Consider the following 15,137-nt stretch of genomic DNA (forward strand, 5'->3'; position numbering starts at 1 on the left):
AGAAAACCCATGTTTTCTTCTCACCTCCTCTCCAGACTGCTGCTTACCCCTACCTTGTCCCCTCCCATTTCCACACATATTTGCTACAAAGAGTATCCAGCATAGCTCAGCAATGAATCTGTAAAAATCCTTAGAAGGGACTAGATGCAAATAAACAATACGTTACAAGGGGATTGTTCCTTTTTGGGTAGAGCAACTTAATCTTTTACAGACCTCTTATTGCTTGTCTTAATCTGGTATAACATGCAAGGGCAAAATTCGCTGTACATTACAGCTTTTAAGTTATCATAAATATTTAGAACTGATTTTAAGTAAAACAGCACAGCTGAAATGAAAAATCTGTTTGGGCTCCTAGGAGAGGAATTGTGGCTGTTCAATCAGAAATGTTACACTTGAGTTTGACCGTATCAATCCTTTTAGGGGCTAGTGTTCCTGCTTGCTGCAGGGGGAATAACATGTAGCTTTGCTACCCTAACAAATACTAAAAATTTCCGAATGCCTCATCCAAGAAACAAGACGTCTTTTTTACCGATTATTCCAGTGTTCGACAACAGTCCTGAGGTTTTGCTGTTTTTTCCAGTATTATTGCCCTAACCTCAAATTACAATACATGTATTTCCTCTAGAAAATACTTAATCTCTCTTTTCACACTTGCTTCCAATGGAGGCTTTCAATGTGTGGGGCACAAACTTGGTTCAAAGAGGTTCACAAAGGAGAACAACAAGTTGTTGAACAAAAAGTCCCAGCCTGCTGTCAAGTGTGTTGTCTTACACTCAGATCCAGGCCGTAACTGAGGAATTATTTTAGAAAGCTTCACTTGGGAGACAAAGTTGAAAACCACTGATCTCTAAACTACATTAATGGCAGGCACAGGCTTATGAGCAGATCATTCCCACTATTAGAGAAATCAGTTTCCACCAACCATTAAAAAAAATGCTTCCCCAGCATCCTCCAATGTGAAATCCATTGGGAAATTCCCAACTCCTGATCGTATCCCAGAACACTATCCCAAACATCTCTGATCCCACAGGTCTAACCACAGTCTTTACTGGAGTATCTTAAATAAACCAGGCAATTTCCAAGAGGTTTAGAAGGAACACTAGAGACAGGATTTTAAAAGAAAGTTATTTAACCATTTATCATGTATTTCCCAGTCATTTCCTGTGCTTTCCCTTCCTATACAAGGCATAAAACCACAGCGAGTGGGAACTTTTGAAGCACGCTTCCTCAATTCTATTACATCTGTTGAACATAGTATTTTTCTACTCACCTGTGTTAAAAATCCCGAATGAATCTGATTAATTTTGCCCTACATGAGGAAAATTTTTCCTCTTAGCTACACTGGACATACAAAGAATGGAGAACATACTGTTAGTAACACCTAATGCTTACATTACGCATGCAGTTCAAGTCTCATTATGTGAGGCTTTCTATAAACATGAGCTTTGGTTGCTACACGTCTCTCTTAGCAAGCCAACAATGTACCAAGACACAGAACTAATCAAGCAAGCCATACCTCTTGCTTCATCCTTTAATCTCTGTACAGAAACTAGCAACGATTCCTTGTCATCCAGTTCACTTTCTAAAAACGCATTTCTCTCAATAGCTTGGTTCAGTCTTTGTTCGAAGTCTTCCAATGAAACTATTGTTGCCCTAGAAACAAAGTCCAGAATATTACGTTCTTCAGCTCAGCCAACATAAAAGCATATTCAAAAACATAATAGAAGAAAAATGTTAGCAGAGTCTACATTCAAGTTAGTCATTTGAAAGCTATGGAAATGCTTCTTAGAAAGGACTAATAAACTCCAAAGAAGCAGGGGAATAAGATGAAAAGATCATGATAGCATCTGGCTCTGAGAGATGTACCAAAGAGCTGGGAAAGAGCCAGTCCAGCGTGCCCATCTCCATTTTTCCCCAGCCATACTCCAAAGCCATACATGTAATCAGTGCATTAGCTCAGGTGGTGCTGTACTCTCCAGAGCTCTGGACAGGCAGCAGCCCAGCGAATGCAGAAAGCAGGGCACTGGGATATTACCTAAGACCCAATTCGTTCCGTGATTTTAGTGGGCTAACTCATGTGTGTCAAAAGTTAGTCATGAGGTTAAGAGCCTTGTGGAAACAGGGCCTCAGCTCTCAGATCTTTTTGCCAGATAGCCAGAGGCTCATTCCTGGTCCCACTGAATCAATGGCAAAATTCGCATTCAGCAAAACAGAAGCATGACCTACTCCAAAACTGGGCGTTTCTAACAGCAGCCTGTTTATTTTATAAATTTATAAAGGACACATTTGTTCCCTACAGTCATTAAGCTGTTATGCAAGGGAAAAGGAGACTCCTTTGGCCTGTTTTATTTAAAAGGGACTATGTAAAGCATTAGCTTCTTACTTCAAAGGGGCTTTGAGCTACAAGGATCACAAATATATTGTAAGAGTCACCTAGCTGGTAGTATCAAAAGCAGTGCACTGGCCTGGCTTGCTCTGAGCCTGCTTTCACTGCTTGTTTCTCACAGGAACACAAAGCACTTCGGTCCCCCTGCCTTTCTTGCTGTAACATAACACTACCAGCTAATGGAGGTGAACTCCACGAGTAAACCACACTGTCCAAAGAAATCAAATGTCTTGGGGTTTGTTCGGGTTTTTTGGAATGTGTGTTATTTTCCCTTTTAAGGAATAATAAAATGATCAATCTGAGTAGCAAAGAAAAGATCTACTGAAAACTTTAAGGAAAGAAGAGGTTTGCAGCCTTCACCTCTTTGCACGTTCCAAGTCATCGTTGGCCTGCTCCAGCTCCCTCACATACTTATGCAGCTGATCTTTAATGGCCCGTGTCTGGCTCAGGTCATCCTCTAACAACGACACTTGCTTGTAACTTTGTGCATACTGGTGCTCCAGTTTCTCCTAAAAGAAGGACATAGCGAGATAAATATCAGTCACATATGCTCTCCAAGTCATCAGCAGTAAAATGGGACAAAGAAAGTAACATACTCACTGCAGTCTGCTGAGTCGGGATTGCTGGTAATAAAGAGTAAAAATTGGAGAGGTAGAAGGAACATGCTCTGAACATCAGAGCTGGACACAGTATAAAATCACAAACGCTGCATTGTGCGCAGACATCTCGCCACGACACAGCTGGCTGCTCAGAGATGCATCCCTGCATCTGTTCCCAACAGCCTGCACTGACAGCTGCTCTGAAGCCTCAAACATGTAGAAAGCCAGAGAGAAATCTAACTGCACAGCCTCCCCTTCAGTGCCTCTCCCTTGACAATAGCCACACTGTTACCAGAAATTGTCTGACATCTCCATTAGCAAAAATGAGAGCCACTGAAATCTGTTACAAAACCTCCAGGTCCACAAGCTCATCTTCGAAAGACTGGAAGAATTCACTCCCAAACACGCTCTCACCAGCTCTGAGGGTACAGATAGGGGCTTATGGAAAAACTACTGACCTTATAAAACATGTACTGACCTTACAGATATAGCTGGGACTGGATATGCGAACAAGTAATCCCATAAACTTTACTTCCACTGGGTAAGTTTCCAACCTTGCCTTCACTACAATAACCCAAGACTACCAAAAAATGATGCTTTTCCAAGATTCCAAAAGAGGCAAGAACTTGTTAACATAGAGGCATCAATTAGAAGTTACCTTCTGCACATGCAGATCCTTATGCAATTCCTGTCTCCACAGATACAGCTGTTAAGAATGAATTAGGAGATTCGCTCTGAAAGATGTGCACAAGTCACCCATCTTCAGCTTTCTTTAAGGTCTCATAAAACCAAGGAGACCTTCTGGGCAAAAAAACTAGTTTGCAAAGAAAGATGACAACGCAATGGTCTGACAAAACATACTTGTGCTGTCCACCCTGTTGCTATGCTGACGTTGCCCATGTAACTAATAAAGCTACTACTTGGCAAAGCCTAGAGAATTCAAACAAACGAACACAAACACATGGCAAGAGTTTCATGATGTGAACAAGAAAAATTCCGCCAGAAATTTCCCTGATGAGTTGCTTGGCTTTATTTGGAGTACATGCCATACTTAAGTCTGGATCTTAAACTGACAACTCCTTTACTTCATTTGGATATTCAGTGACCACGAACAGACCAGACAATCTAAAATGAGATCCAAGACATGACTGTAAGAAGAGGCAATAAAGACCTACCTTTAATGTTTCCACTTCATACTTCAATCTTTGGTTATCTGCTTGCAAATCTCTGTTCCTCTGCTCAGCTTGCACTAGCTGTGCCTCCAACTCAGCTTCTAATTCTCTGCTTCCCTCCTGAAATTCAGCCAGCTCTTCACGAGCTTCCTGGAAGCTGTAAGGAGAGGATTTCGTTAGTTGAAAATCCAGCATCTCCCAAGTTAAAACAAAGTGCACAGCTCTTCTAAAATAATAAGCTGAAAAAACAGGAGTTTTAAAGTACTTAAGTGTCATCCATAGACTCCGAGGGGAAAAAGAAAAATGGGGAAACAGAGAAATTACATTAAGCTTAGCTATAAAAGGAAATTAATTCTCTTACATCAAAACAAACAGCTACATTAAATGCATGTGTGAATACAAACTTGTAATAAGGCTATTTACAGGATTCATGGGAGTCTGAAAACCACTTTGTACTCTATTAGCTTTCACTGCTAGCAGACTTGATAGAGTAAATGAATTAAGCAAACATTTAACCTGATTTTGGTCAAAAACAGTAACAGTTTCTGGATCTCTGTACTACCTGGGAATTTAAGGTTCTTGAAAAGCGTGAAGGTTTGAATCTTAGGGTTATTGAGCACTTCGGCAGGAAGCCAGCACATACCTACCTTATACCACTGCAAGTTATTAAATACTAGAAGTAGCCACTCCACATACTTTGCTTATTAAATTTGCATCTTTACCACACATAATAGCTCGGCTCTTAGCAAGCAGCAGCAGAGAAAACTAACAAGGCTTTAGGAAACAACATATCCATTGGTATCTAAGAATTTTCTGACACCCAAGAACAGCTTAGGGTTCTCCCACATGCCCAACACCTCTCCCCCCAAAAAAACAAAACCAAACAAAAAAGCAACTTGCACCTTGGGTTCTTTGGGCTTGAGAGAGGTTTAACTGGCTTCACCTCAACTACACGAGTAACACTGAATGCAAAGAAAGCTTTCCAAAGAAAACAAACTGGGGAGCCTCCAATGCCCCCCACTCCAAAGAAAACAAACGAACCACACCCCACCCCCACAAGAAGCACAACATTACTGAAGACAGCAACCTCTCCTGTCGTTTTTGGTAACCAAAAAGCCCTGTGCCCCCTAAAAGATGCAAACCACTGGTACAGGCTGGACTATGAGGTACAATACACTTCAATAAATTGCAGCAGACACCAAATCAGCCACTTTTCAGACCAGTTATTCAACTACAAGAAGCTCAAGGGAACAGTAATGATACAAGGCAAGCCCAAAGGCGCCTTCTTATGATAAAACGTTAAGATACTACTTAAGGCAGCACTTTAATTATACAAAGATGCACAGGATCGCAAAAGGGCTCTGCTCTTGCTCAAACATGCTCGAAACATAGCCTGGAGTTCATGGCATGGTAACACTGTGCAAGAAACACTCAGCTCCCACAAGGCTGGAAATTTTAAAGCTGGATTTAAAGCTGGAAATGCAGAAATTCTTTCTAAAATATCTAATACCCATCTTGGTGTAGCCTTGCAGAGATATAGAAATGGAAAGGGGATGAAAGGATTGAGAGCAGCCCTGCCGAGAAGGACTTGGGGGTGCTGGTGGATGAAAAGCTGGACACGAGCCAGCAATGTGCGCTCGCAGCCCAGAAGGCCACCCGTATCCTGGGCTGCATCCAAAGCAGCGTGGCCAGCAGGTCGAGAGAGGGGATTCTGCCCCTCTGCTCTGCTCTGGTGAGACCCCCCCTGGAGCACTGCGTCCAGCTCTGGAGCCCTCAGCATAAGAAAGACACGGACCTGTTGGAGCGGGTCCAGAAGAGGAGGGCCATGAAAATGATCAGGGGGATGGAACACCTCTGCTATGAAGAAAGGCTGAGAGAGTTGGGGTTGTTCAGCCTGGAGAAGAGAAGGCTCCGGGGAGACCTTATTGCAGCCGATCAGTACTTCCAGGGGGCTTATAAGAAAGATGGGGACAAACGTTTTAGCAGGGCCTGTTGCGACAGGACAAGGGGGAATGGCTTTAAACCAAAGGGGGGTAGATTTAGACTAGAGATAAGGAAGAAATGTTTTACGCTGAGGGTGGTGGAGCACTGGCCCAGGTTGCCCAGAGAGGGGGTGGATGGCCCATCCCTGGAAACATTCCAGGTCAGGCTGGACGGGGCTCTGAGCAACCTGATCTGGTTGAAGATGTCCCTGCCCACGGCAGGGGGGTTGGAGTAGATGGCCTTTAGAGGTCCCTTCCAACCCAAACTATTCTATGATTAAACAATGTTCTGGTCATTAAGAATCAAATCCAGCCTGCAAATCTACAACAGTACCTTTGTTTGTACTTCAAGGAAAGCTCTTTCCAATACGCAGTTTCCTCCTTTGGACTCGAAAAAGTCGGGATTTCTTCACTGTCCATGATCAATACGACCTGCAGGATACAAACATAAGAACGCACTCAGGATAAATAGACAGGCGGACCGCCCCTGAAACTGCTGCTAAGTACTGGGCTTCATCGGCACAGCCTTTCTGACAGCGGCATCCAGACTTGGCACCCGCAAGCAGGATGTTAACAATCCCTAACAAGCGTCATTCAGCACAGAGACCTGCTGCAACAAGCAACGTAATTTTACCTAGTTTCTGGAAATGCTCGTGCGGCAGCCTGAAATAAGACCAGAAATTTTGGCTGTATTTTGTACCTGCCGCTGAAACAGCAGTTAATGCCACAAGCTCACAGGACCACAGTTGATCAGGATATTAAAATTTACAGCTATCACAGTTTCCACTTTCGTTCATAAGAGGTTCTTGAAGAGATTTTGCCTCCTGTCACCAACGCAGCGATGCACACTACAACTCCTACTAAAGCTGCAAAGGCATGTAGTGAACGAGGACAAACACTCTGAGGTCAACCACCAACACGCTGTGCTGCAGAGATTAAAATTCAATTTACTCTTCCTATGTTGAGTCCTAGCTAATTCCTGCTTTCATGTAAAACATGCAGGTAACAGAAGTTATCCACATAGTTTTGCTCCCTCTGTCCTCTCAAACAGACACAAGAAAGATCAGCCTCTCTCATAAAGTTACATGGCCACATCATACAACAGCGCTTCCAGCCTGGAGGCGTTCAGAGCACCAGCTTCCCACACCAAGGCAGAGGGACCACGCTCTCTGGACGAGGACCTCCCTTCTTCAGCTGCTTGGACCACTGGATGCCATTTGCATCGCTGCTCGGCTATTAGCCAGCGTAAGAAACGCAACCCAACATGTACTTTTTATACTGCTGCTCAGTAACGGAGCAATACACAGTCCAGGGGGACACAAGACACTTGAGGCCTCAACACACACCAGGTCTCAGAAGCTGATGAAGATGATGAAGTGGTGGTCATGGTTCTGCCATGCACAGCAGGACCAAGAGAAGTGTTCAGATAGGCACAGTTCCTGACCACAGCCAGGAGATGCACCACACCATGTACCATTTCTGAGCTCTCCCCAAGCAATCCCGCAACTCTTTTATGGGTAGGCATCTTTTTTTCTCCCCAAAACCCAAGATTCAAATTCTGTTATTAACACCTAGAAAAGAATAAGCCGAAACCAACCTCTTCTCTGTTTAAAGCAGAGGCTTTAAACAACACTTGAATCAAGCTCATCAATCAATAATAGCTGACCTAGAAGTCCTGACTTTCACACTCTAACAGGCATCAATAGCCAACACTGTCTCTTCAGGCCTAAAATTGTCACACTAATATGTCCTGCATCTCAGTGACCCACATTTTAGACACCTAAAAGTGGGACAAAACAATCCCATGCTTTCATCAGAGGGCAGACAGGCTCATTTCAGAGACTGGCACTTATCTCACAAATAAAGCGAGGCAGAACTGGCACATTTGTTCTTCAGCTGAGACTGCAGCTGCCACAACCCAAGGGCACAAGATCAAATTTATCCAGAGGGTGCTAAGCACCTCAAAAACACCCCAACTCTCACACTGTGTTTATTTAACTTTACAGCTTTATTGTAGCAGCAAGTTTGTCATGAATCAGGTCTCCATGCTGCCCAAGAGAACTGATGCTGCTTCCTTTTCTGCATTGCCCTGTACTGAGAAAACGAAACATGTATGTGGAGCCATTATAATTTCCCAGCACATATATTTCTAGTCCTGCTGTACCTCTTCAGATAGAAATTTCTTTGGGTGTACTTGCTTCAGTTGTTGCACCTGTTACCAAGGCAGCTTAATCACAACACAGGGACAAATTGTAAGTCCTATGCAAAAGACTGTTTACAGTGGAGGCAGAGCCCATGAATCACTTCCCAAACTGTCACGGTTTCGCAGCCGGGTGCATTAAGGCGAGCAGGCATCTGCTGTGGCTCAGGCACGTGGCAGGCAGCTCCTGAACTGCGGTTCAGATTGCGAGGAAGAGGAAGAGGTGAACAGCTCGGCTCGGCTACCGCTGCGTGCTATCTGTAACATCAGTCCTGCACTGATCTCACTGAAACCGCTTCAGTAACAGCCTGCTGACCCTTCCCTCTAAGGCACTTGGCTCTAAACCGGCACACTGAGAGGCTTAGATCAGCAAGAAGCACATTCTCCCCAAAATAAATGAGGCGTAGCACAAAACGGGGTCAGCTCCCACAGCTCCAGAGGTGCTGATCTCAAAAGGTAAACATCCAGGAAGCCACCCATCAGCAAAATTCAGGATGTGTTTAGAAAAAAACTTTGCACAAGAAAGCACCTTACATCATTTCCTAGAAGTAGCCAGGATAAGGTACGTCTGGGCCCAAGACTCCTTCCTGTCTGCTCACATGGGGCACACCCTTGGAAATAAACATCCAAGGAATCCCTGCAAACACAGCAGTCTGTGCGAGAAGCGGGAAGGGCTGCCTGGGACCCACAAGTCCTTAGAGAGTCAACTTACACCAACTGCCCATGCAGGAGATCCCCCCCCCCTTGTCAAAAGACCCTTTCCTTTCAGACACCAGAGGGAGGAGATTCAGCCCTGCGGTACTTCAGGCCCCTCGGCAGCAACTCTTCCTTCCCAAACCCACCCAGAGGGAGCAAGCTGACCTTTTCCAAGTCCACCATCCCTTGCCTGCCTTGGTGAAGCAGACGGTAGTTAATGATTACCCATGCCCCACATCCACCATCATGCCTAATGCTATCAGCATGGATTTTTTGATCTGCTAACTGCACTGCACAAACACCTACATCAGATGCTAATGCTAGCGTACAATACTAAGCTCCAACATCCATATCCCAGTTTTTGTACACGGTTACATCCCTTGTCTTCCCTCGCATGCACGAGGGACAAGAGAAAGAGACAAAAGCACATATACACACTCTGCAAACGAGGTGGTTCATGGCCAAAATACTAGTCTGAGTGTTGGGAGATGCAGACAGCTTCCAAACCTGCCACCAGCACACACGTGGCCATCAGTAAATCACTTCACTTCTGCCAACCTTTGCCCATTCCCTCTATTTATGGCGTAAAACACGGGCCTATCTAAGCACATGCATATGCCTGGCAGAAAGCAACTCCTAGGCATTATTGGAACATAACTAGACAATTTTAAACATCCTCACGTGTGGGAGAGCGGGTGCCCACAGAATACCAAGAGTTTAACAAAAACTGCTTTGCTTCAGCCTGTTGCCGGTTGTCCCGGCTCTGGGCATTATGTGAGGAGCTGAGAACCAGCACGGCAAGTCCTTCCTATTCACGGGCTTCTTTGCATACGTGGCGCTTGCAGAATCAAGCCTTTGACAAACAACACTGAGGCTTTCAGGATACAGACAAGACAATGCAGCAGCGTCTTCCAGGGAAAATGAGAGCAGGCTTATGCTGCTGCCCACTCGAAATTCATTACAACACAGCTTAGCATTCACGCAGCGCCCTGGGAAAACTCAGCTACGCGGGCATAACTCCAGCATCCGAAGCAGCTCTCAAACAAGAGCTATGTTCAAAACGCGGTGGCTCCTTTCAAGCCCCCCTTTACACAGTCAGCGGGACAGAGTAACTCCACTGTTAAAATGGAACAGCTTTTCCACGCTGCGATCACTCTAAAAAAATGCAGCTTGTAGGTTAAGAACTTCTCTAAATCCAGGGTTTTTTGTACAGGACAAATCTGGTTTCCCACCTCCAAAAGCCTGCTTTACAAGTGAGATGCTCAGTATCCTCTGGATATTACAAGGAACCAAAGGCTGAATCCAACATGTAGCAGAAGTAACTAAACTAACATGCAGACAGTATTTTTCAAGTAGCTTAAGGAATCTTGCATTCAAGGCCAAACCTAAATCTTTATGGAGCCACCTTTCAGCTAAGTCATGAAAACACAAACACAGCTTGAAGTGTAACACAGTACCTTAAAAAAGCTTCCTGGGCTCTCCATGTGACTGGAGGCTGCTGTTAGGGTTTGGATCAAATATCAGATCAAAACACTAAGCTTGAAATATAACACGATGCTTCGACTTTTACCCACCCCTTCCCAGAGTCGGGAACCCACTCCTCCCCACTCTCAAAGTCAACTCAATTCACTGGTGCATCGCGGTAAGGATGAGCTATAGAAGCACGTCCAAATTGATTTTGACTACTGCTCAGAGGCAGCTGCCAATTACCCAGGATGTACCTGCAACATCTCAAGTAGCTGGATAAACCATTCTTCCTGTATTTAATGACCCCACATTTTCCCATTTAAAACTAGCTTATAAACATTTGCAATATGAAGTGAATGAATATTATTTAATGTTCATGAACAGGTCATTTTTCTGCACATAGGCCACCAGCTTTCTTCCTCACAATCCTGTTTGCCGAATATTTTCGGACACCAAACATGAAGAATTAAGCAAAGCAAGGCCACTCGAGTGCAACAAGCCACAGTGCTAGGACTCTCCCACCCACACTTTGCTGCCCCACCACTGAAGGCAATGCAAACGTCCACTGACCTTTGGAACTAAACAAGTAACTACCTAAAATAAAGAAATTTTGCCAAGCTCACATCTGGCCTTCAGTTCTCGAGATAGCAACCCATTCTGGCTATCAGAGTCCCCAAAACTGCCAAGTGCCACGTAACTGCTGCAGTCATCCCCTTCTCACAGGGAATGACTCTGCTGTCGAGTGCTGGCACCGTCCAGAGCTGCCATGAAGAGCAGGAAGGACTGTCAGCAACCAGTTCTTCTTCCTCTTCCCATTTTATGCTGATTCAGAGACTGAAAAACAGAGGAAATCCTGTTTCCACCATCTTCACCTTCTCAAACCATGAGAACCAACAAGTAACCCCCCAAGCCCCTGAAGCTCCGGATTTTTTTCCAAAACCCAATCAGGATTCAAAGCAAGTGAACCTGAGCACCCCGGCCAAAAATCAAAGCAAATCTGCATCATCTTTCACTTACTAGAATATGAAAAACAAACAAACAAAAGCCATGGATTAGATTTCACTAATCAATTTGTGCTTGTTTTTCTCATCCTGAAATAGGAGCTGGAGGCATTTTCATATGCGTTTTGGAAGGCTGCCTGCTTCCATCGCTTCTTCGGAAAGCGAACCTCTGTCTTTTCCTGCAATACTATTTTTGAACTGAATGGTCTCTGGTGAACCACAACAAAGGCCTCCTTGCCCCTTACAACAGTGGCATATGAGATTTCAGGAAAAAATAAAGTCACAGAGCACAGTGTCAGCACAACACTCCTTCCCCTGCTGTAATAATAAATCCTGCATTTGCAATTTGGACAGCACAGGAGGCAGAAGATAACCAACTCCTACCTGCAGGAACTTTGTGCCAGGTGCAGGCTAAAAGCCTTTAAGATAACTAAACACCATACAGTAAAGCCTTGTTATCTCAACAGCCTCTTGTGGAATCGGCCTTGTTAATCAAATAAAACAGGTATGCTTTACACCACGTGGCCAAGACGCACACACCTTGTGAATATATGATACCCAGTGGGGCAAAAAAACCCTTGATGAGCTAGCCAGCACTGGGATGCAAGCCTTGAAACCAGGAGAAAGGCACTCATGCAAGAAGCCTCTTTTCAGAAGTCAAGCTACAACTACCAAAGGCATCAGAATTTAGTATTAAAAAACATTTATCCCTTTCACAAGCATGGGAAGTTTAAGACATCTGACCTCTATTTGTTCCCAAGTAACACCACTGAAGTGCCTTAAAAAGGAAAATCTGAAGAGGTTGGTGCTCCTGATGTGGGTTCAGTATCTGCGGAGATGAAGAAAAGGCCCCTGGAGACTTGCACGTCCCAGAACAACCGGGGCCGGACCACGAGAACAATTTGCTCCCAGCTCCATACCCGGGAAACCCAGAGGGACGAATCCACGCGGAGCAGAAGGCTGTGCAGTAAACAGCAAACTGAGAAGGAAACTAAGGCTGTGAAAAGGATATGCTTCTCTCTGCTCTCTGGAAAACCACCTCTTCAGAAAGTCGGTGAGATATGATGAGCACCAGGAGCACTGATCCTGACTCTACAACGGAGGCTGACAGCTGGCACAAGCTGCCATGTGCCTGCACACCCCCCCAACACCTCTGGAGATTATCCACCCAGCTTGCATCTTCTCGAACCCACAGTTCCCTGCTTTCTCTTTAAACCCTGAAAAACTACAGAGCATCCTACCCAGAAGCAATGAATTTATCTGAGAGCTTATGACACGCACAGCAAAGAGCTTGCGACAAATGACAGCACACAGGTCCCTTGAGCCTCCCTATTATCTCAGCAATTAATACCATTCCGATGACGACATTCCCTTGAAAGGCGGTGGCCAGAGGGCTAAGATGCTTCTGGACACTGCAAAACGACAAGTGACCAAGGAACTTAAAGGGAAAAGCACTTAGCACAGGTTTCTTCCAAGAGGAGTGAATTCTGTTGCTTCTACATCTCTGAAGTTCTACCAGTGCCAGGGAGGGTGAAATGGTTTTGAAAACTACTACCCAAAAGCTAGCCACAGGCCAGCCATCCTCAGAGAGAGCCTCAGGTCTCTTCAGTAAGCACTTAACAAGATTAGAGTTAAAAATAAATCCCCAAACCCTACATTGATCAGGAGAGGGAAGCAGCACAATCTGCTACTGAGCTGTATCAACAGAAGAGCCCTCGAGGGACAGAGTCATATCAAGAAAAATACACTTTCATGGGTATGTCTCCTTTTGCCCATGGATGAGTGCAGTACAGTCGTGAAAAGACAGTTTGCTTGAACACACTTCATAGTTTATCTTCATTATGTTTGTGGTGTCACAAACATCAAGAATGACTGTAAGAAGACCATTTCCTTTCTGTAGTCTGACTTTCCCTGCTTCTCAAAAATAACTGTAATAGACTGCGGGAATAAATAGTACTTTGTTGCTGTACTTTTTGGTAGACTGCTCCCTGACATGTCCCCAGAGACAAGACTCCTTGTGGCACCAAGGTCACAGACATCATCAGTCTTGTGTTTTCTCTCCACTTTCTTCTTTTCCTTTCTCTTCTCTTTCCTTCTCCACCAAATGAGGAATTATCTCACACGTCTGCAACCTCTAAAGAGTCGGGGGGGGGAAGAGGGCTTTACCCCAAAGAGGGGGGAAGGAAATTAAATCACTATGCCTCTGAACACATACCTTCACCTCCGTAACTCCCAATGATGTGCAGGATCAAATCTTCACACGTGCGAACCAAAAGCAAAATGCCTGAGCTCTGCCTCCACATATACAACATGAATACACAGCCCAGCCAGGTCCGGGTCGGAAAGCAAGACAGAGGATCTCTTCCAGGGCAGACCTAACACTATTAATCCAAAAAATGCACTGCTTACCCCGACCTGTACAACCACAGTTAACTGGCACTATCAACCAGCATGCCTGTGCAGTCACGTTGCCGAAACGTCAAATTTAAATATAAATAAATAAATAAATATAAAAGCCTCCTAGTCACTTTTCTGCCCCAGGACAGCTCCTTCCTCTCACAGTTACTAACACCTCTAACAAAACGTTGACCTTGACAAGGCCACCTACCTTCTGTGGTGCCCAGGAATTGTTTCTGGAAAAAGAAAAGAAAAAAAGAAAAAAAATTGCTCAAATATCCAAGGAACTCTGCTACTGCGGTTTGACATACTTAACCACCTCTCAGGGCAATAAACACCACAGGCCCCCAAAAGTGCCCTCTGCCTCTCCGCACTCGTGACCAAGTCAAGATAGTTTTAGAGGGAAGAGAGAAGCCCTGAGTCACCGCACACTCCCAGCACAAACTGGTCAAGAGCGAGGAAGCCTGGCCGCGGGTGGGCGAGGACAGCTCTCCTCCTCCCTAGGAAGGAGAGAGAGATGCGTTAATGAGAAGACACTGAACTGGAAGTCTAACTCTGGTAATGCGCTTCCTCTTGTGTCGGATGTGTTCATCCTTTACGGCATGTCTGCTGCAATTCAGGTCAAACTCATCAAACAGAGTACGAGGCAGGGACTGTTCAAGTTTGGTCATGTTTATACAAAACACAGCAGGACTCGCTAAGCTGAGAGGGAGGCGATAAAAACCCCAGAGAAAAACCCGCAACGAATCACCGAAAAATATTCGATAGAGATGTACCCTAGGCATCTGATCTACCAAGTATTGTATGAGAACGGAGGCAAATCGTATGTCCAGTTCCCTGTCTGTAACTGGGGACGGACGATGGAAAAATAAACACGTTCTGGGACAGAGCCACCTACGAAGGAGGCACAGCGACTGTAAAAGGGGGCAGCCCTGCTCCCCGATGACAGCCAGGAAAGTCACCGAACTTGCGCTGCCGCATCTTCCCGCACACGGCTCAGTCCCTTCGCGTTCGGAAATCGCTCTGAGGAAGGAGCGAAGCCACACGTTCTGGGACAGAGCCACCTACGAAGGAGGCACAGCGACTGTAAAAGGGGGCAGCCCTGCTCCCCGATGACAGCCAGGAAAGTCACCGAACTTGCGCTGCCGCATCTTCCCGCACACGGCTCAGTCCCTTCGCGTTCGGAAATCGCTCTGAGGAAGGAGCGAAGCCACAAGCAGTTCGCCGCCGGCGAAGC

The 15,137-nt window shown here is 45.2% G+C and overlaps 1 protein-coding gene across 1 annotated transcript in view; it reads right to left on the minus strand.

Moving 5' to 3' along the window:
- NDEL1 (nudE neurodevelopment protein 1-like 1) overlaps positions 1 to 14,127 on the minus strand; it is a 26,977-nt gene extending 12,850 nt beyond the window's left edge. Inside the window, exons 1-5 of the mRNA XM_009334049.1 lie at positions 14,112 to 14,127; positions 6,474 to 6,571; positions 4,161 to 4,314; positions 2,747 to 2,895; positions 1,517 to 1,653 (exon numbers count right to left, since the gene is read on the minus strand). Coding sequence (XP_009332324.1) covers positions 1,517 to 1,653; positions 2,747 to 2,895; positions 4,161 to 4,314; positions 6,474 to 6,559 — 526 coding nt within the window. The 5' untranslated portion in view covers positions 6,560 to 6,571; positions 14,112 to 14,127. The remainder of the gene's footprint in view (positions 1 to 1,516; positions 1,654 to 2,746; positions 2,896 to 4,160; positions 4,315 to 6,473; positions 6,572 to 14,111) is intronic.
- Between the last annotated feature and the right edge of the window lie 1,010 nt (positions 14,128 to 15,137).

Source organism: Pygoscelis adeliae, unplaced genomic scaffold, assembly GCF_000699105.1.
Source record: "Pygoscelis adeliae isolate BGI_AS28 unplaced genomic scaffold, ASM69910v1 Scaffold11, whole genome shotgun sequence".
NCBI classification, from domain to species: domain Eukaryota; kingdom Metazoa; phylum Chordata; class Aves; order Sphenisciformes; family Spheniscidae; genus Pygoscelis; species Pygoscelis adeliae.